This window comes from Aspergillus tubingensis (assembly GCF_013340325.1).
Source record: "Aspergillus tubingensis WU-2223L DNA, scaffold_1, whole genome shotgun sequence".
Taxonomy (NCBI): Eukaryota; Fungi; Ascomycota; class Eurotiomycetes; order Eurotiales; family Aspergillaceae; genus Aspergillus; species Aspergillus tubingensis.
In genome coordinates, this window is record NW_023336275.1 from 993,806 (window position 1) to 1,014,174 (window position 20,369).

At 50.1% G+C, this 20,369-nt stretch overlaps 10 protein-coding genes across 10 annotated transcripts; 5 read left to right on the plus strand and 5 right to left on the minus strand.

Moving 5' to 3' along the window:
• Positions 1 to 501: 501 nt before the first annotated feature.
• On the plus strand, positions 502 to 1,888 carry AtWU_00336 (ubiquinol-cytochrome-c reductase cytochrome c1; the record flags this gene model as incomplete). Its single annotated transcript, XM_035495452.1, has 2 exons — positions 502 to 982; positions 1,044 to 1,888. The coding sequence occupies 2 exons, from the start codon at positions 502 to 504 to the stop codon at positions 1,886 to 1,888; spliced, it is 1,326 nt and encodes a 441-aa protein (XP_035351345.1).
• Positions 1,889 to 3,535: 1,647 nt separating this feature from the next.
• Positions 3,536 to 4,315, plus strand: AtWU_00337 (retinol dehydrogenase; the record flags this gene model as incomplete). The annotated part of the gene is made up of 3 exons (XM_035495453.1): positions 3,536 to 3,643; positions 3,698 to 3,990; positions 4,045 to 4,315. The coding sequence occupies 3 exons, from the start codon at positions 3,536 to 3,538 to the stop codon at positions 4,313 to 4,315; spliced, it is 672 nt and encodes a 223-aa protein (XP_035351346.1).
• Positions 4,316 to 4,378: 63 nt separating this feature from the next.
• AtWU_00338 (nitric oxide synthase, oxygenase domain family protein) lies at positions 4,379 to 5,470 on the minus strand (the record flags this gene model as incomplete). The annotated part of the gene is made up of 3 exons (XM_035495454.1): positions 4,379 to 5,039; positions 5,094 to 5,212; positions 5,270 to 5,470. The coding sequence occupies 3 exons, from the start codon at positions 5,468 to 5,470 to the stop codon at positions 4,379 to 4,381; spliced, it is 981 nt and encodes a 326-aa protein (XP_035351347.1).
• Positions 5,471 to 7,914: 2,444 nt separating this feature from the next.
• Positions 7,915 to 9,829, plus strand: AtWU_00339 (gamma-glutamyltransferase family protein; the record flags this gene model as incomplete). Its single annotated transcript, XM_035495455.1, has 4 exons — positions 7,915 to 8,061; positions 8,115 to 8,139; positions 8,191 to 8,540; positions 8,597 to 9,829. 4 exons carry the CDS (start codon positions 7,915 to 7,917, stop codon positions 9,827 to 9,829), a joined length of 1,755 nt encoding a protein of 584 aa, XP_035351348.1.
• A 499-nt stretch (positions 9,830 to 10,328) lies between these two features.
• On the minus strand, positions 10,329 to 11,441 carry AtWU_00340 (putative isopropanol dehydrogenase; the record flags this gene model as incomplete). Its single annotated transcript, XM_035495456.1, has 1 exon — positions 10,329 to 11,441. One exon carries the CDS (start codon positions 11,439 to 11,441, stop codon positions 10,329 to 10,331), a length of 1,113 nt encoding a protein of 370 aa, XP_035351349.1.
• A 1,087-nt stretch (positions 11,442 to 12,528) lies between these two features.
• On the minus strand, positions 12,529 to 13,491 carry AtWU_00341 (threonine ammonia-lyase; the record flags this gene model as incomplete). The annotated part of the gene is made up of 1 exon (XM_035495457.1): positions 12,529 to 13,491. The coding sequence occupies one exon, from the start codon at positions 13,489 to 13,491 to the stop codon at positions 12,529 to 12,531; it is 963 nt and encodes a 320-aa protein (XP_035351350.1).
• Positions 13,492 to 14,266: 775 nt separating this feature from the next.
• AtWU_00342 (alpha/beta hydrolase) lies at positions 14,267 to 15,010 on the minus strand (the record flags this gene model as incomplete). The annotated part of the gene is made up of 1 exon (XM_035495458.1): positions 14,267 to 15,010. One exon carries the CDS (start codon positions 15,008 to 15,010, stop codon positions 14,267 to 14,269), a length of 744 nt encoding a protein of 247 aa, XP_035351351.1.
• A 1,201-nt stretch (positions 15,011 to 16,211) lies between these two features.
• AtWU_00343 (MBL fold metallo-hydrolase) lies at positions 16,212 to 17,172 on the plus strand (the record flags this gene model as incomplete). The annotated part of the gene is made up of 2 exons (XM_035495459.1): positions 16,212 to 16,602; positions 16,682 to 17,172. 2 exons carry the CDS (start codon positions 16,212 to 16,214, stop codon positions 17,170 to 17,172), a joined length of 882 nt encoding a protein of 293 aa, XP_035351352.1.
• Positions 17,173 to 17,671: 499 nt separating this feature from the next.
• Positions 17,672 to 18,145, plus strand: AtWU_00344 (metallo-beta-lactamase superfamily protein; the record flags this gene model as incomplete). Its single annotated transcript, XM_035495460.1, has 2 exons — positions 17,672 to 17,785; positions 17,840 to 18,145. 2 exons carry the CDS (start codon positions 17,672 to 17,674, stop codon positions 18,143 to 18,145), a joined length of 420 nt encoding a protein of 139 aa, XP_035351353.1.
• Positions 18,146 to 18,728: 583 nt separating this feature from the next.
• AtWU_00345 (glutathione S-transferase family protein) lies at positions 18,729 to 19,631 on the minus strand (the record flags this gene model as incomplete). Its single annotated transcript, XM_035495461.1, has 4 exons — positions 18,729 to 19,059; positions 19,137 to 19,320; positions 19,393 to 19,527; positions 19,595 to 19,631. 4 exons carry the CDS (start codon positions 19,629 to 19,631, stop codon positions 18,729 to 18,731), a joined length of 687 nt encoding a protein of 228 aa, XP_035351354.1.
• Positions 19,632 to 20,369: the final 738 nt, after the last annotated feature.

The following is a 20,369-nucleotide window of genomic DNA, read 5'->3' on the forward strand; positions in this document are numbered from 1 at the left end:
TGCCACCTGGCCCGGCAAGCTTGCCCGAGGCTGTACACATACCCCGCCGGACACCCCTGCTAGGCGCCTGCGCCAACTTGCATCTGCCTGCTGCGGCGGCAAAGGAATAATACCTTGACGTCCAATCAATTGAACGATTGTGACCAGCGATGTCTAGAATACTGCTAACGCTTTTTTCTTTTAATGTAGACAGCCTTGTTAGGGTCCCCTTTGGGCTCGTCCGGCACAGCCATTTCCCCAGCCACACAGAGGCGCTGGAGAGAAGCAATGACGATACTTTGCAGATGGGTGTCCAATATATAGTGAAGCAACAACCCTGGTTAATTATCGTACCAGTGACAGGCCTGAAAAGCCTCTTCTCTGCAGTCTACGGATTCTTTCAGCTCTAGGCATTCTATTCTTCGGTTCTATTCTTCGGTAGAATCGTTACAACATACTTCTTTCCTCCCATTACTGGCAGCCCTATCATATCACATCAGCCCCTATTACATCAGCCCAGTCATGCCAGCAGCTTCAACATATGAGCAACGGCAGATCTTTCTTGCCTGCAGGGCCATCTTCAGCGGTGCGAATGCAAGCATACGAAAAACGAAGACTATCCGCACACGCTTGGAAATGCATGAGAGCTCCTTGAGAAGGCTGATTCCAGGTTACCATCTCACTAGGGTAGTGTCGATTGCCAAACTTCTTCTAGAGAAAGGCCTTTTCGGTTCGACGGCCAAGGCTGAAGCTTATTTTCCTGGTCTCTTTGACCCGTGTCCCGTACGGCAGACGCTGAATGCAGTACTTGAACAGGAAGCGGCTCGCTCAAATGAAGAAGTGCTCGAGGTGGTTTCACAATCGTACGAAGAACACGGGAGTGAAGGGGAAGACGAGCGAGTGGACGCTGTTGCAGTTCCAACCACTGCACCAGCAGATGTTGATTTCACCCAAGAGGTGAAGGTTGAGCAGGACGTGAAGGTTGAGCAGGGCGATGATTCAGGTATGCAATGTGTAGATGGTGAGATGTCCTTTTCGGTTCATTAATAACGTGGAATTCGCAGATGAAACATTGATCCCAGAGAGACCTACAGCCTCACTTTTCCCATTGTACCTGCCCTATCATGCCCAACATCGGATCTTGACCAATGTGCAGCAAGTCCTAGAGGAGTGCATATTCGACTTTATGAAGAAGTGGCTCCCTAATTATCTTGAAAGGAACGGATGGGACTGTGCTGCAGCTGTTGAACTGACCAAGTGGACGAGACCTCCTTTCCGATGGACGACCGAGATCCCAGAAGATGCTCTTCGTCCAACAGACCATAAAATTGAGTCGATCCTGTCGAAAGTAGTGAAAGTGCGTCATACTGCTGTACATCGACTTCCGACGACTGCACGCGGGGTTTGCGATCTTGTTGGGATTGCAAAGCAGTTGACTGAAACTCTTGGAGATACCCCACGCACTTCACAGCTTGAGAATCTCCATCATGATCTGCAGGATAAGATCCAAATCCTCGAGTTCAACAAGAATGTTCTGGAAGAAAATCTAGCTTGTCAGCTCAGAAACATTGAGGCAGAGCGCGAACTGTTGAGTCGTCGGGAGGAGAGGCTGAGAGCCAAGACAGTCGAGGATGATAGGGAAAATAAGCTTATGATGGGCCATCTGTTAGAAGAGTCAATGGAACAGATATTCAGAGCTGAGGAGGTCCAGTCGGAGACTGAACGAGGCTGGTTGCGTCTGGGTAACAAATGGACATCCTTTAGTGGAGCCGTTTCCGGCTGGGCTCGAGACAGACTGGCTAAAGACGCTTTAGCCCTTCGTCTCGGGATTATTACCATCGCTTGTTTTATTTTGGTCTTTGTGTGGGTGCTGCTGCAGCGCTTCATACATATGACTGGGTTGTTGTAAGACAGGATGAGCGTTGAATGGGTTCGGCATTAAAGAACGCTGTCGTATTCATTGACCTAAATAGATAGTCAGTTAGATCTTTTTGGTAATATTTTAGCCGACGTAACTCCTTAAACTAGCACGGTCCTATTTTCTTCTACCCTAATCGTCACAGGTACCACACAGGAGCAATGGGGGTTACCCAGAACATGTCATTAGATCAACTGTTATGAGGTATTCGAAGTATTATAGATAAAGCGAGGGTGTCGGTGAAGAAGCCTACAAGAAAACAATAACAACAACAAGACAAAAAAAAAAAAAAAAAAAAATAGAAAATAGAAAAGAGGAGGAGAGAGGCATTTTGGGACAAGATCAATGACTCGTTTCAAGGAGCGAGGGAATTCTACTCCGTGCGATGATTATAGTAATGATCGCTTTCCGGTCTAGTCTGAATTAATTCCTCTAGTCAAGAAGTTCGCCGTCAGTCAGACTGCGGACTTCGGGCCGGAGGGGTTCTAAGAGGCATTAGAGGCGGCTGGGAAGCTGAGCGGTTTGGGGTGGGCATGTTGTGGTGAAGCTTTAGCACAAACAAGCAATTCTGTTGCCCATCATTGAGTTTAGGTCTCGTTGAAGGTTGGGATACTCAGGACGAGGCCTATATACCTATATACCTTCTCAACCCAGAAGACGCCCGTAGAGACTAGAATTGAGACGGCCGCGGCATGTGGCCTGTACCAGCTATGTAACAATAATCATTTATTGCGCAATCCGAGCCGTAGAATCAAGAAGAGCCAGATAGGAAGTGATGAGAAGAGTTTCGATTCTGCAGCACTACATTGCTAAACCTCCGGGAAGTTGAAATAAATGCCACTAATAGTATATTTCATCAAGACCACATCAGGCTCGCCTTAAACATGGACAGGACCAAACCATAACGATTCACCGAGCAACCTATCAAGGCGATTGTATCCATACCCTCCGTTCCCGGTATGGGGTAACCGTGAGTAAAATCCTCCAGCGCACAGATAATCGACCCACACCCGCATTTGACATGCGGCCGCACCCGCACCCGCACCTCGTCATTTGCCTCCGTTGCCCTCGAAGACTGGCGCATCTATACCAGTATTCGAGACAAGCATCTGCAGCTGCCCGGTCGAAGTATTATTGTAAGATAAAAGAGCAGAACAACCCGCAGCGTGAGCGAGACACAACGCAGCACTGTCCTTCCCCGGGTTCAAGCAATGAGTAATACTTCGCATGATTTTATCCCCCATCTCACTGGGAAAGTCGCCATCGTAACGGGTGGACACACAGGACTGTATGCCACTTCCCCTAACTCGATTAATTTCTTTCTCGTCCAGCTCTCATTTCTTCAATCTCTGACAGCGGCTTCGGCACCAGCATCGAACTTGCGAAACATGGCGCCCGGGTGTATATTGCCAGTCGGTCAGGCACGAAGTTCAAGGCTGCAGAGCGGGATATCCTTTCTGAGTGCCCAGATGCAGATGTGCGGTTTCTGATGTTGGAATTGGCCGATTTGAATAATGTGCGGGAGGCAGCAAAGATGTTTGCTCAGTGAGTTGTATTAGCGACTTTTGACATGTGTGAATCCTGTCTCTGATAATAGATGGTGTAGGCAGGAGTCATGTCTTCATTTACTTGTGAATAATGCTGGCGTGTGTAGGGTTCTTCTCCTCCTCAGGCATGGCTTACTCGTTCCAGGTTATGTGCGTTCCATACGAGGAGACAACGGAGGGGTTTGAGATGCAGATAGGGGTAGGTACAGCCTTATATACCAGCTTCGTTGGACCTATAGCTAAGCGCAGTTAGGTGAACTATATCGGCCATTTCCTGTTCACAAAATTGCTGATCCCGATACTCCAGAAGACAGCAGAAATGACCGAAAAGGGAAGCGTGCGTATTGTGAATGTATCTAGCGACGGGCACGCCAAACTCGCACCTAAGGAGGGCATAATATTTTCAGACATGAACATGAAGGATAATTTCTCTGTCTGGGCCCGATACGGCCACTCGAAGCTTGCCAACGTTCTGCATTCGAAAGCATTGGCGAAGAGGTATCCAAACATTCTTACATTGTCCTTGCATCCGGGAACGGTAAAGACGTACGTTGCTTTTCCCTGTCCAACCATTCGAAGCACGGATGTGACAATTATTAGGAACCTATCCGCAGGGCCGATCTCGTCAACTCCGCTCTATCGGCTGATAAAGCCTCTTGTTGAGCTGGGTGCGCCTGGTCCACGGAAGGGGGCAGCGAATATTCTTTTCGCCGCCGTGTCGCCGAAGCTACGGCTAGAGTGCGACAATGGAGCATATCTGCTGCCAATTGGAAAGGTGTCTGCGCCTAGTAAAGTGGGATCAGACCCGAAGATGGCGGAGGATCTCTGGGAGTGGACGATGAAGGCCCTTAGAAGTCGAGGGTATGAATAGGCGAATTCATACACCATTTCGTTCACCAGTCGATCCGTAGCAACCGTCTCCCAAAACAGCAAGCTAGTTATCATCTCCAGCAAGACCTTTTAGCAGGCGGAAATACCTCCACCCTTGCCGTATAAGAGTCAGTTCTTCGTCGTCGATGGCTGTCAATATGGTTCCCGCTTTGCTGATGAAAGCAACGCACGTATCTTGGTGCTCCGACGCAGCCGCGCCGGTAAAGGCAGCCCATGTGAACACTTCCGGAGCGTTGCGGATCCAGTATAACGGCTCTATTTGCGACAGGTATTTTAGAAGCTGCCGGACTGCATGGTCTCCAGCCATGTCTGGTGCTTGTTGAGAGTGCGATGATCGTAGAAGCACTTTCCAGAACAATTCGCAGCAGATTTGGCAGCATACATTAAGCGTCTCTGGCGGAGTAAGGGGGAGGCTAGATTCGGGCCTACCAGTCCAAGACTTCGTGGTTGCGAAAGAGAGCGCACGCTCAACTTCAGCAGAAATACTACCGCGTTCGCCGTGGACTATATAATCAAGCCGTGATATGGCTTCGTACACGTCCAATATTGCATCTGCAGTCTCTTTCTCGAAAGACGACTCATCGTTGCCCAAGGTGGCCCTCGACACGACATTCCGAAGGATGGTGTTCGGGCGAACTGATTCAGAGGATAAGCAGTCCCAGACAGGGAGCACGTCATATATGCAGGCGAACGAGAGCATGGCACTAGAAGGATGAGCAACAAATTAATCAGCTCAGGAAGGAATAATGGCCACGTACATCTTGACAATGGCAATCAGGGGTCCTATGTCGGCTCGAAAGGATTGGGGCGTCGCAAGAAGCATCTTCACCAGGCCTTTCTGGTGCGCGACCGCGGAATCTCGGTCAAGTGCAAGCATCTTTGAGTCGTTAGTACTATCTATCTGCATACTGTATCCTATAGGACGTATACCCACGTTGTAATATAGCAAGGGTACTACCGCTCCCAGAGTTCCATAGTCTAGGACTGGCTCTGTTTGTGCTAACCGTTCGTTGATCAAGCGGATAGCCCAGGTGTGGTGGTACAGCGTTCGTGCGCTATGCTGCTGGCCTTGCAGCATGTCAATCGATGCGGATGCACTGAACAGTGTGGCATGGAATAGACAGGGATCGGACATAGCGTGTTGCATCCATTGAGAACGGAGATGGTGTGCCAGACTGTAAGCCACCACTGTATCCGAGGGTAAAGCTATAGAGGTGAGAACTTTCGGGTGGTGAGTAGTTAGTGTATTTAAATGGGGCTCTGCAACATGACCCACAGAATTGTATTAAGTGCAACATATAGGAGCGACACCTCACAGGAGGTTCGAACGCCACTCCTAGGTCTGTCTGTGCCAATGGAGCGGAATCCATCCTTAGTTGGGCTCTATAGGTGCCTGCTTCAGTATCACCAGGGACAACGACCGTGGGCCGCGGGTTCGTCGCTCGGTATGTACAGCTGGATCCTATTCTAAAGATATTCCTCGTCAATACAATTTGGCGGTCCAATTATGCCCCCCTTGCCCCCCCTGGGGCGGCCCGGTAATTCCCAGCAGTCTATACGTACCTCAGACAGCGGGAGCACTTTGGAATGATGCGGTCACATCCACGTTTATGCACCTTACACCGGAAACATGCATCAGGCCAGAGCCTCTCCATGAATGACCCTGATTGGATCGGCTGAGCCACAGGTCCCGGTTGCGAGGCCGTTGGGTATTCGCATGGCTTGTCTAGTCTACAGGATAAATTAAAGTTAATATCCGTGGTGCATGGAACCTGTTTGGTCTTCAGTACTAAGGTGTCAATCGGACGTCAAACGTACTTTCTGCATCGAGAACAGATTGGAAGTCGCTTATCGCACTGTCGCTTGCCTGACTTGCAGGTCAAACAGACCAGCGCAGCTCTGCCCTGTTCTTGTTCGGCTCCATTTTCTCGGTGGGACGACGACATGTTAGCGACTGGGACGCTGCTTAGATAAAGTAGTGGAAGTGCCAATTCCGGGCCGGGGGCGGGGGCGGGGGGCCACAACTCAAAACGTGACCCAGGGTAAAATACGCTTTGGACTAACGCCAAGGCTGTCAGTCACATGATTATGCTCGTGGCTTACTATATTCTCCCTTACCGTCCTTATCCCGATAATTCGGTGCCGTTACAACTGCAGGACTGCGGGTATGTGTAGATTTTATGTCATTCCACCGGCCGTACCGGGAGTGGGTTCGTCTCACCCGCTGATTACCACCTGGCTCCCACCTGAGCCGGTTTTAAGCAGTTCGAGTTTTTAATTCCGACGCACATCACTGTCCCTTACAGATATCGCAAATCTGGCCAACTTAGTATCTCTGCGCAGCTTAATCAGATATTGTCCGGGTGTACTAGGCGTACAGGAGTCAAACTACACCGGAACAGCCATCCCGTCATCCTTGAAGCCACTCCCAGCTTCAAGGGCCTTTCGGAACCTCCGCGGTGAAACGCCCGTTTAATCTGCCGTCTCCCACAAAACTCTCTATCCCGCCTCGCCCGTACATAAAGGCACATAATGATGGGACACAACCCGCTGAGCCGGGACAACGGTGCTCGCAGATTATTTTTGAGGCTTGGCTTAAGGGGATTATTTCTACCCGAGCGAATGTGACCTCTAAAGTTGGATGGACATACACGAACCATGTTGAAACATACGATGGAGCCACAGCTATGTTCATTGATGGCACTGCCGCAACGCGTACAGACTGAACTCGCTATCTCGTGGGCTGTGATGGTGGCAGCAGCAGAGTCAGGAAATCTGCCGGAATTAAAATGCCTGGAGGTCAGATGTATGGACATTCTCGCCCTGGACCTCTTTAGCTTTACCAATTACTAGTGATCTTGCTGCTGCTGAGAAGTCACGTACGCTTCTACCTGGTTCACTTCTGATCCACAGAGCTAGCTCAGAAACTGCATTTCGGACGTTTCTGGCACGCGTTTCCAGTCGCCACCGGGTTTCTCATTAACCAGGACGAGAAGGATACCTTTACAGCACACTATCCCCTCCCTGCTGGTATCACCGAGCCTATGGACCCACGTGAAATCATCTATAAGATGCTGGGTGGGTGTCTTGGTAAGTGGCAATTCAAGATCGACGAAGTCCTCATGTATAATTTTATATTGATTTAATATTTTTATATTCGCTAGCATATCAGGAACATAATATTCTATTAAAACAAAAAGGGTAGATACGCAATAAAATAATATTTTAGATAGAATATTCAATATTAGCAAGACCTCGATATAAGCAATTCGATGGTGTGTCTCATATAATTGCTTATAACCATGTTTTACTGTATTTCCCCCTCCGCTCCTTAACTCCGGTACTCCGTTGCCATGTGGGCCTTGCAGCCGTCGTTGTGGGCCTTGGCTGGTCCTTGCCGGGGAGGACAGCACCAATTCCGGTGACGTTTACTTCAACCTCCTGTAGCGCTACTACAACATATATGTCGAGTCCACGAGAAACCTCTTAAGTCCTACGATGGCACGGCTCTCCAGAACATTCATAGAGACCTACTCACTGGCAAATCTGCTATCCTTTCTTGTTCCGATCTCATTGAGTATGGCTTTTCCCTTCCAGAAAACCCCCTTTAGCCCCTTCCTTGGTCGGAGGAGCGCTGTCTACAGTGTGGCTGGCATGATAGCATGCTCGCAGCCGCTGGCAGCGAGTGCAGGACAGGCCATTCTGGCGAAGGGCGGGAATGCAGCGGTTAGTCCTCCATAATCCCAGGGCGAGCACAACGGCGAATGACAGTCTACCAGGATGCAGCTATAGCAGTAGGTTCGTGTAAGCTACAACCGCTTATCCATTTATGCTCATTGACATTTCCACCGTAAGCGGCTGCTTTAAATGTTACCGAGCCAGGGTCAACCGGTATTGGCGGCGACATGTTCTGTCTCTTCTACGAAAGCAAGACCGGTAAAGTACGCGGACTGAACGGGTCTGGCCGTAGTCCCATGAATCTCACGCTTGATATTGCGCGGAGAAATCTGGAGATTTCATCTGGCCAAAGTGGTAATATTCCGCTTAACAGCGTATTGGCTGTCACGACACCGGGGGCAGCGGCTGGATGGGTAGACACTTTGGGATGGTTTGGTAGCGGGAAGCTTTCACTGGCGGAGATGTTAGAGCCTGCCGTCTCTCTTGCCGAGGACGGATTTCCAGTTTCTGAGATCTCTGCGAGATTGGTAAGGTGGTTCCTTCCCAGGATTAATACTGCTCTGGTGAAGCTGACGGTTTACAGTGGCAGGAGAACGAGCAGTCACTGCGAGAGGCGTCATCCAATTTCCGCGAACTTCTCAAACCCGACACCAGAGCGAAGGACGGAGTTCGCGCCCCCTTGGCCGGAGAAATTATGACAAACCCAAGCCTTGCACGGACATTCCGTACACTTGCTACGCAGGGAAAGGATGGCTTCTACCGAGGCGCAGTCGCGGATGCTATTGTCAAGGCAGTGGAAGATCGTGGTGGGTTCCTCTCCCACGCAGACTTGGTCTATCATGTCCATATGGGTACCGCAGAGACCGACCCGGTTCGCGTTCAGTTTAATGGAAATGTCGATGTCTGGGAGCACCCACCGAACGGCCAAGGTCTCGTTGCTCTCATGGCCCTGAAATTGTTGGAGGAGTTAGAACGCACCGAGCAATTAGCTTCCTTCGCGAGCCTCCGCCACAACTCCGCAGACTACATCCATGCACTTATAGAAATCTTCCGCATCGCCTTTGCCGATGGGACGTGGTGGATAGGGGATCCGACCTTCTCTCAAACACCTGAACTCTTGTCCGAAGCCTATATAGCGGAACGAGCCCGGCATTTCAGTCCGACCCAGGCTTCAGATACCATGACGCACGGCAGTCCCGCCTTCAACTCGTGCGATACAGTGTACTTCGCCGTCGTAGACAAAGATGGCAACGCCGCATCCGTGGTAAACAGCAACTATCACGGTTTTGGAACCGGCATTATCCCGCGTGGTTGCGGGTTCACGCTTCAGAGCCGTGGCGCCAATTTTACCTTAGTACCGGGACACCCTAACGTACTTGCTCCTGGCAAGAGGCCGTATCACACGATTATACCGGCCATAGCTACGAATCCAGACGATGGATCGTTACATACGGTGTTCGGGATTATGGGTGGGTTCATGCAACCTCAGGGACATGTGCAATTATTGATCAATATGCTCGTCTTCGGGATGGATGCCCAGAAGGCACTCGATGCCCCAAGGGTCTGTATTGGGCCTATGGGCCATTTTGGGTCGGCGAGCGTGGATGACAGAACGGTTTACATAGAAGAGGGGGTAGATATGTTGGTTGTGGAAGAGCTTAGAAGGCGAGGCCATGTTGTTCGCATGATGCACGGGTGGGATAGAGAGGTTTTTGGTCGAGGACAGGTCATACGGGCTGTTCATGGTGAGGGTGGGCAGACGGTTCTTGAAGGTGGAAGTGACTTCAGGGCTGATGGCATGGCCCTGCCGGCGTAGACCTTTCTGTCAGAGCCTAGTACAACACATTGTTGTATGATAGGTGCTCGCTTGTAGTCTCAGATGACGCTATGCATAGAACCCGTGTTCGTTGGGAGTAAACATCCTGCCCAACCGCTTTGGAGATATAAAGTTGTATCCTCTTCTATCCTCCTCAATTGCTTCGATGCTCTTTGGAAAAGCATGTTTAGAGATTGGGTTCTATGGAATGAATGAGAACCTTTGGAAGTCGGATCGGTAACCGCCGTCTGTGGTCCCAGCTGGAGGCTACGCTGTCTGGTCTCTATATGGTGTAGGGAGTACGGAACATTTTAACCAACATTTTAGCGGATGAAATCTAGCAGGCATATATGGAATGGGAATTGATTTCAAAGTGTCGTCCACATGAGACTACCCATGCAACTACCCAGCTGCCTTGCGAGCTGAGCCCGGGATTCTGCCCATCCACTCCACGGAGATAGCACATAGAGTCTCCGGCTGGTGTGAGGCTTTGTATACTCTACGGCTTGAGCACCACATGCTCACCCCAACCGCTCAGATTACCAGCGGACTCCAACGCCTGTTGGATCTCTTCAAGCCCAAACACCTTCGTCTGAGAGACACCAGACTTGCTGCCAAGAGGAAGCAATCCCGACTCGACCATCTGGATCATCTGCTGCACATGCTGGCGATCGTACATAAACCGCCCCTGGATTCGAATACTCTTGAACATGATCTCGAGGTAAGGGAAGTCGATATTTCCCGAATTGCCTCCCATAACAACGCATCGACCGAAGGCACGCAATGATCGAATGCCAGATGCTAGGAGCGATGACCCCTGAACTGCTGGTGGCGAAAGATCCAGATACACGTCTGCTCCATCCGGCTTCCCAGTTGCTGTACGGAACAATTCTGTATCAGCGGCAGCATCCCCGGTGATCCGGACCGTTCTTAGTCGATTTGTAAGATGAATACTCTTAAGCTTCTCTAACATGGTCTGGTTCCGCCCACCAGCAATCACCGTCGCGCCCATTGCCAGGGCAATGTTCACAGCGGCGCCGCCGTACCGCCCTGTTGCGGGAGCCACGATCACTACCTCGCCAGGCTTCAAGCCGACCTCTGAAAGACCGCCAAACGGAACAAGGCACACTGGCAAGAGACAGAGATCATTAATGCTGTATCCTAGTGGTCCAAGAAGAAGCGCTTCATCCAGGCGGTATAAATTCTCTAACGGGAATCGCGCGTACTCAGCGTACGTCGCGTTACGCCAGACGCCGTCCATAAGTTTCTGTGCTGCGGGATATCCGCCGCCATGGACACCATAGAGGATAGAGACAGCCGGGTTATCTCGGGCGCGAATGGTGATGTCGCAGAAGACGAGCTGGCCAGGTGTTAGGTCCACGGCATCCGGTCCAACTTCGTGTATTCGGCCAATGGCGGTGTTCCCCGGTGTCATGGGCACGGAGAGCGGGTAAGGGCGCTTGTTGCTAATCACGTCTCCCATGTAGGGTACGATATCGGCAGCGAGGATGCGAACAATCGCGTCACCGGTTGATGAGATGGGCCGGGGGACAGTTTCAAGGATGAGTGGCTGATCCCGGGCGTGGAGCACCAGGGCTTTGTGAGTCGACATTCTGATCGGAAGTGTTGGCATTCGTTCTATGATTTCTTACTGTTGTCCGGTCCAATTCACTGAATGAACTAGACTGAGCTGCGTCACCAACACTTTATAACACGCGAGGATGTTCAAACCGCGGATCAAGTTCCCAACTAGGTCCATGTTTAACGCCGGGAAAAGGTTATCTCCGTACAACGGGGCCATTATCCTTCTAGTGGCGGTGATAACGGTTGCGTGCGGCCGCAGGTTGACCGGTAATAAAGAAAATGGGAGATGCACGGGACAGCAACCAAGGAGAGGCGGGGAAGGGGACGGGGACAGTGTGGCAGAAACAAGTGGTCTCATAAGTGAATGTAGTCTAATTCACTTACGGCCCGTGGCACAGGGGAGACCTCCTGCGATCTAACCCCAATCAGACGGGTCATTGTAGACTTGGCTCGGACTAGGGTTGCTACGGAGTCTCTGACGTACTGCGCCTTTTCCGCACCCGCACCCGCACCCGCACCCGCACCCGCACCCCCTACATTAGGCACCTCTGCTGGAAGTCGGCCAGTGTCTCCAGTGAAAACGAATTTCGCCTCTCGTGACGAACAGCTGCTTCACCTTTGTTACCCCAATGGTTAGAAATCGAACCAGCCCATAAAATTGTCCCATCACACAATACGGGCCCCATTGGACACCCATTTCTTCTCCACACCAGGCGCGACTCTATAGTATTGAACCCAGCTTACATTTGGACAAAGTTGACCTCGATCGTGTTCTGCAGAAACAGACGGTAACATTGCTGCTGTCAGCTGCTGTCAGCCGCGGCTGAAGTGGGATGCATCATACGGGTCATCTTTTGATTTCTTTAGGTGACGCAAATTTATACATGGCGCAGTCAGCAAACTGCAAATCTATATGTGTTGTTTCCTGACTAGCGCATGTGTCATCGCGGAAGACATATACTGGAGTGAATGAGGTTGGACTTTGAGCTGAGTACGTCTGTTGGCTGGTCCAGAATCCGTCCAACGAAGTACGCTTGTGATAAAGTTAAAAGGGGGGAAGGGAGGAAGGGTGAGGGGGTTCGCCGAATTTATCATTTACCAAATCCATTCAAATGCTAGCTACATACTACCTTCTGGATATAATCATGATCAACATTCCCACCACATAGAAGGATGACACTGGTTTGGCCGGTCAATTTCTCAGCGACTTTATTGAATCCTGCAAGAGCAAGCGCCGCAGAGCCCTCGACGATAATGTTCTCCTGAGCAGCAAGAGCCTTCACGGATCTCAGGATCTCTGCTTCGTTGCACTCAATAACGTAGTCCACGACCGCCTTTGCGAGAGGAAGCGTTATCGTGTTTTGGTCAATACCGCCGGCCACAGCCTCGGCCAGGGTAGGGAAATGATCCGTTTCAACGACATGACCAGCCATTAGAGAGGCTGCCAACGCTTTGGAATTGCTGGCGGAGACTCCATATATCTTCGTCTTGGGGGAGAAAGATTTGAGAACAGATCCGACACCGCTGAGAAGCCCACCACCGCCCATGGAAATGAAGATGTTATCTATTTCGTCCAGCTGCTCAAGGATTTCAAGTCCGATTGTTCCTTGTCCGGCAATCACTTCAGCGTCGTTGTACGGCGAGATATAAGTGTAGGAACCCGACGAAGCAAGCTGCTGCGCGTGCCGTTCAGCCAGACCGGTCTCCGCACCATGCAGGATCACGTCGACACCGAACGACTTGATATTTTCTAATTTTGTCTGCACCACTGTCTCGGGAAGGACGACGGTAAGGTTCTTTGCGAGCACTCTGGCGGCAAAACTGGCACCGATGCCGTGGTTACCTGACGATGCTGTGATCAGAGGCCCCTGTGCTGATGGGGACGACAGTTTAGAAAGTGCCCCTCGTATTTTGAAAGACCCGGTGAGTTGAAAATTCTCTGCTTTAAACAGAACCTTTGCGTCCTGATCATGACCGATTCGTCTGGCTGGTATTAGAGGGGTTTTGTAGATGTGATGGCGAATGCGTCTCCTGGCTTGAATGGCGTTGGCCGCAATCTCCTGAAGTGAAATTTGCATGATGGATGATGTCCAGATTGGATTAGGCGAAGATGATGTCGGGTTGTTTGAGGGACGGCCAAGGGATGCCATTAATTGATAAAATACTCCACCGCTGTGAGTCACCCCTTCCTGGTCCCTGTCTGCGGTGCCAAGGCCTTAGCTTTATCAACAGGAGGTGACATTTTATATAATTTAATTCCTAAGTGCATTAGGATATTTAAGTCTAGTACATCCCTGATATCCACGACATCCCCGGATAAGACAGTTGAAATCTGGCGGTGGCGCTCGTACGCGGGGTCCAACTACAGAAAGCGGTAAATCTACAGGTAGAGCATAGGCACGTGAAGTTGCACGGACTGCGGGCTGTTTTCGTAGAGCCCGTATGGTAGCCCGCAGAATGTGTGTGTGGATCGCGGTGTGTTTGCAGTGCGGAAAGGGGCCTGCAGACCCGTGCAGGTTGTTTTGTTGTCCCCTGGGTTGTACTCAACCTGCACCGAGCGCTCCCTAGCAATAGATATAGAAGACGTCTTTCTTGTATTGTTTTAAGGTTTCCGCTTGAGATCCTTGTAGCTTCCGAGTATTTGATTCCTACTTTTAGGGAAGTGACTGCATAGCTGGTCTCCTCTACAGAGAGATTATATCTACCACTCTCAATTTCTAGTTGTGACTTGGTATAGCGGCCATTTTTGAGCCGGATGTAGGATTCTGTATATCGCAAATTTCAATTCTAGAGACATGTCTATCCAGAGCATCTCGGACTGTAGTCATCGTACCCTCTCAACATAACCTAGGATCACTGAGTAGCGGCCTTGATGGCATCTGCCACATGGTCTGGCGCTGTATAAAAAGGACTGTGAGATGCATCCACAAGGTGAGTTTGAATCTGGATCCCTTTAGCAACCTCCTCCACCATCGTTTTCTGCACTGAGAGTGAGATGGCCTCGTCCCTCAGACAATAGAGGTACGTGGACGGAACATGCTTCCAAGCCGCGAAGGTAATGTTGCTATGAAATGTCTGGTAACTATGCGGTTTTAGTGCTTCGACAGCCTTTTTTGCATCAAGTTCATTCATGTCGTTGTAGAATGTTTCTCTGGGGGTAGCCGGTGTCACAAGCAATCCATCGTCCGAGACTTGGAACCAAGGGAGATCATAGCCGCCAAAAGAACTCATCAATGATTTCCCCTCCGGAACGATAAACGAACAGCAAAAGAAGAGATGAACGACACCCCCTGGTTGACCCTGGCGCTGTCGAGATGCCCAGTCTAAGCCGCGAATTGCCTCGCAGCCCGGAAGCCCACCGTACGAGTGCATCGCGACCACCACTCGTTGGTCAGCATTGACAGCACTCTGGATCTGTTCCCTGATCTGAAGGACATCTTCCAAGAAATCGGAATGTGGCTTGTTAGGACCAACAGAGGGCAAGTGAACGACGTCTGTGTTGTAACCATCGGATTCCAGCCGTTGAGTCACTTTGTCGAAACAATGAGGGTTGTGCCACGCACCAGGGATGAAGATAACTGTTGTTGATAAAGCCATGAATAGAGTTTGCTATAGCGTCTTGTTGTAGCTGAGGAAAAAGCAAGGTGATGACAGAATGAGGCAACCTGCGTCCAAACCTGGCTCCATACAACATTTTATGTACGTTTGGTGAAGCTAGAGGCCATGCGGTCTCAGTCGTATGGGCCCAATGGTAACGGTAACTTGCTGGCGGAAATAAACTTTGAGGTCTTGTCGATGGAAGGCATGAGGCTGACTAGAAACTGTTGAGCACCCCTCGCTGCTTAACAGACGTGAAACTACGCCCCACTCCGCACGTACAGCCGCACCTATGCACCTCCGCGGAGCTGATGTCAACGAATCATTACTGACGCCGCATGTAGTTATGTAGTCTACGGGCAACGGGTTCCGTCGGAACGCCGTAATATACGAGCCTCATCCATGTTCATGTTCGGACAACAAGAAGTGGAACAGCCCAAGACAATGGCAGATATAGTAGTTTCATCATACGTAGCAAATAGCGTGAACCCGTCATGTTCGCATGTCGATTAGTGTCGCATCCTGTCGTATCAACAATCGTCCGCCGATACCGCTTATGAGAACAGAATGCAGAACTGACTACTGCTTTCAAATCGGTGGAGATGTTCTACTCCTCAATTTATAATCATCGGTCACCTTCAGCTATCGGATTCAATTTGATTTCAAATCTCTGAGAAGTCCCGCGGGGTACGATGCATAATCATTCTTGCTCGATGGCAATCCGGATGCCCAAATACCTCCCGGGCCGGATTTCACCTATACACTGCCACAGAGTTTAAATAGACCGATGTCTCCTTAAAACACAACCACTTGATCTATAGTAAAGCTTTCCGGTTCATTACGACAGACCAAATTATTTCTATTCGCCCAATATATTCTCGGCTTCATGAACAGCAATGGCGCCGTTGCTACCGTACGATATGGGCACGATTGTGGAGGTATCGGTTATCCACGCGGGACGAACGACAGTACCCACAGCCTACGTGGTTGACAGGCCAATTGCTGGGCATAGTGTGCTTGACATGCCTTGCTACAGCTTCTTAATCGAGAACAGAAGGCTGAATAAAAAGGTTCTCTTTGACCTTGGGATAAGAAAAAATTGGAAGGAAAAGCTGCCGCCGTCTAGTGAGCAAGATCCCCATCTATAGTGTATACCGGGCTATTCACCCGTGCAGCAAATGTTAGTCCACTATATATGCTAATGGTGATCGAACAAAAAGTCCTTCACCAAATCCAGTCTGCTAAGGCACTAGTGGACATTGAGCAAGACGTCGCCGATCAACTTCGCAACGCGAATGTCCCCCTGGAATCGATCAACGCTATTATTTGGTCACACCACCATATGGACCATACAGGAGATCCATCTCTTTTTCCCCCATCCACGGATTTAATCGTTGGACCCGGCTTTAAGCGCAATAAAAGGACGTTCCCGGGTTATCCTACCAATGCCGATGCTCTGGTGACTGACGACGCCTTCTCGGGCCGTAGCTTGGTCGTGCTGGACTTCTGGAACGCCATGACCATTGGTGGCTTTTTGGCCATCGACTTCTTCCAAGATGGAAGCCTGTATCTGCTCAAATCAACCGGACATAGTGAGTATCGCTATGTTGGCGCAACTTGATGCTTCTTGCTGGGTGGTAAGTTACTGATACTTTAAAAAAAAAAACATAGCGCACAACCACATCAGTGCTCTCGCCCGGACGTCGAAGGACCGATTCATCTTCCTGGGGGGCGATATCGCTCATCATCCCGGGGAGTACCGTCCAACCAAACACCTCCCGCTTCCGACCGAAATCAGGCCATCGCCACTCGGTGAGGATATCTCCTCGCCCTCCGTATGTCCCGGTTCCATTTTCGAGGCAGTTTCCTCTGCAAATATAAGAGGCTTAGATGCCAAAGTCACTCCTTTCTACCAGTTGAACGCTGCAATGAACGAGGATCTCAAAGATGCTGAGATCGCTCTAGAAAAGCTGCTGCGCTTCGATGGCTCATCCAAGGTTATGGTTATCATTTCGCATGATGCAAGTCTCCTGGATGTCCTTCCTTTCTTCCCAAGGAGCATTAATGAGTGGGACGTCAAGGGATACAAGGCAGAGGGGACTTGGAGATTCTTGAGGGATTTTGCTAGGGCTGCTGGTGGGACAACAGACGAAAGTGTATAGTCATTGGGTGTGAACCCGGAATTACTAGTCCGCTTCGGTCCGCAATTGTTAAGCTTTCACAATGATTTATGTCTGCATGAAAGAGACATTAGTTCGTATCAGGGGCTCTGCAGAAAGCCGGATGCGTGGACGCCGTGTTCTTTGCATTCAATTTGGCTGCCTTGCCTTTCTCGGTCCGTCACCTGCCATTCCACAACACATAATATGAAGGGCGTGTTTCCCGGGCGTTCTTTAGTATTTCTCCAGGACCAACAGGGCCAGCCCACTGGGACTTGTTCTTCTTGAAAAATCAGAATTGTCTGGTTATTATTGCCTTTCAAAAAGATTCAGCAATGGTAAGATGCTTGGCCGGTACTCGTCTTTCCCTGTAACTCGCCCATCTCCAGTGCTCCTACAGAATTATACAAACACAACAGCCGACCCCGAATACTACCAATTGCTTTCCTCTGTGCTCGCGTCTGCTAGGAATACCATATTCCCCAGCCAATGTACCTTCGACATGGCAGGTCTGGACGACTCAATCACATCGGTTGCATTCTCCGAGACCATTCGTCTGCGGGCCTCCGAGCAGTTTGAACGGGACTTCAAGGCCGGTGCAGCCGGAGAACTATTCGTAAGCCATCTTACCTATACCCTTACCACTAAGAATATATATCGATCGCAGCAGGTATTCGAACTCCTCTCACGACTAGACCCACCCCTACCTGCCTTCACCCGCGACAACTGGCAAATCGTGATCCGCAAATTCGTCACAGTTGTCTCCGAGTATTCCGACATGACAGCATGGCATGGTCGTGAGACAGCAGACATTACCTACGATGATCAGGACGGAGTTCTCACGTCCCTCTTCATAGACAAAGGATACCTACGGGATGATGTGTGGAGGGGAAAGACACCTCGGTTCTACATAGAAGTCAAATCTTCTACTGCGGACAACCTTACGCCTTTCTTCATGAGCAAGCACCAGTACTGACGGGTAAGAGAAGTCACCTATCTGTTGCAATCATATTACTAACCTATAGTAGATGCAAGAGATGTCCAATGGCGAGACACGGTCTGATAACATGGACATGGTGTATGTGATCTTCCGAGTGTATAATCTAGGACAGCAGGGCATGAGAATGAAGGTCTATGTGGATCCAGAAATGATGCGCGTGAGAGAGGAGTTACTATTTACTGCCGAGGGGTGGTCGGTTGTTCCCGCTTGATGATTTGTTTCCGGAGTGCCATTTGGATTCTGATGATCTTCATGAGGAAGTCTGTTGTATTGGGTCTACGACCCAGAAGTAGAGCCTATATGTTTAGTATCGAGGCACCTTTCGTTCTTCCGAGTTATATATTACAACTTCTAAGTATGCCCTCCCTTCCGAATATAGCTTTGCATTTGTATAATAAAGATGACAAGGCGCAATGACCGCGCTTTGTGTGTTCATCACACCGACAAATGCATTATTACTTAGGAAAAGAAATATATAACCAAAGAGGCCTATCGAAGATGGCACCGGCAAACATTCCAAATGTTTAGATATTTCCAATGATCAAACCCACCAATCTAATCAAGAGCTCTTCACCTCTTGATCCATCAACACCCCAACCACCTTCTTGACCGACTCCCTCGCCAGCATGGTTTGCTGCCAGCGTGTGAAATGAGGAAACTCCTCAGGACGCCACGCCTGATCGCCTTCACGACCAGCCATGAAGAACGCAATCTGCATATTCCACATGACGAACGCCAGGTCTGCGTACGTGCACTTGTCGCCCACTAGCCAATCGCGCTCCTTCAAAACAGAGTCCAACACGCCCGCTACACGCTTGACCTCGGCACCGTAGCGCACCTTGGCGCTTTCCGGGGATTCACCATAGATCTTCTCGTGGAAGATATTGAACCTTAAGAAGTACAAGGAATGTGTCAGAGGGTCGAACGTTGGTGGGCGCAAAAGGCTGGGTGGCATAATTTAACTTACCATGCAGATTGTCCAAAGTACGGACCCTGTCCTGATGCCTGGAAGTAAGACCACTGGATCAATTGATATTGTTCCGGGAATGTGTCGTAGGAAATCTTGTGGTCTTTGTCGTAGGTGTCGATGAGGTACTGGACAATGGCACCTGATTCCCAGAGAGTAAGACCGGTGTTGGGATCGATGATAGCTATCAATCGATTTTCATCAGGACCTGTAGTGATAATGGCGTGTTGCGGAGGAATGGATAGATTCTACATACCGGGAACTCGGCCGTTAGGGTTCACATCGGTGAAGGGCTTGGTCTTCAGGCCGTCAAGTTCGACCCATGAGGACTCGTAAGGAAGGTTAAGCTCCTCGAGGATGATGAGGACCTTGGAGGGGTTGGGTACTTGGTCTGGATTTGTTTTTCCGCTTGTTAGCATTGCTTTATCGGGACGGTAAGTTAGGAAGACGGAACATACTTCGCCAGAAAAGCTTGATGGGCTGCAAAGACGTCATGTTGGAATTGCTCAGTTCTATTTCTTGTTTTCTTTCGGAAACTGAGAATTAACGGCGCTTGGAATTGAGAGTGAGGACAATACCAGCGAGAGCCTCGCGAGGAACAAGGGCTATTATGTGTAAATGGCCAGGCTGGACTGGTCGCCGAAAAGATGACTTTACCGAGTGGTGGAGCAGATGTCTACACTAACGCACCAGAAGCACTTTAGCTCGAGATAGAGGGGTTACTTCGCCTCATTTCTTTGTTCCGACAGCATATATGGGAGGATCGGTCCAGGAATTTTCCGCCCGACGCACCGATGGACCAGCGGACCGAGATCCTTAGCAGATCCGGATATACTACACACAAAAGACACAGACAGGAATTAGGTGATCCCATTTGCGGAGGAGGGACGGTATCTAGTTTGCCTTGTCTCGATCAATCTAGAGCGAGGTACCCCTGGCACCATAGAGCTGCAACTAGCCTGATCAGGCAGGTTATTACATGAACTGTGATTTTAGGTGCGGAGTAGGATGCTATCTACTAACGAGCCTGTCATGTCTGGGCCGCTTTTAATTAGCTACCAGTCGCAGGCCCGTGCAGCAAATAGAACCACTATGCCCTCTGCTTGGGCTGTCAGAACGAGAACCACACAGGGTATGTGGGTCCCTCGGTTCTGGGGCGCTGTATGTCCAGAACCTACTGTGGCATGCCCTGTGTAAAATACGGCGTAGTTAAGGGACATGCCTAGTGCTTAT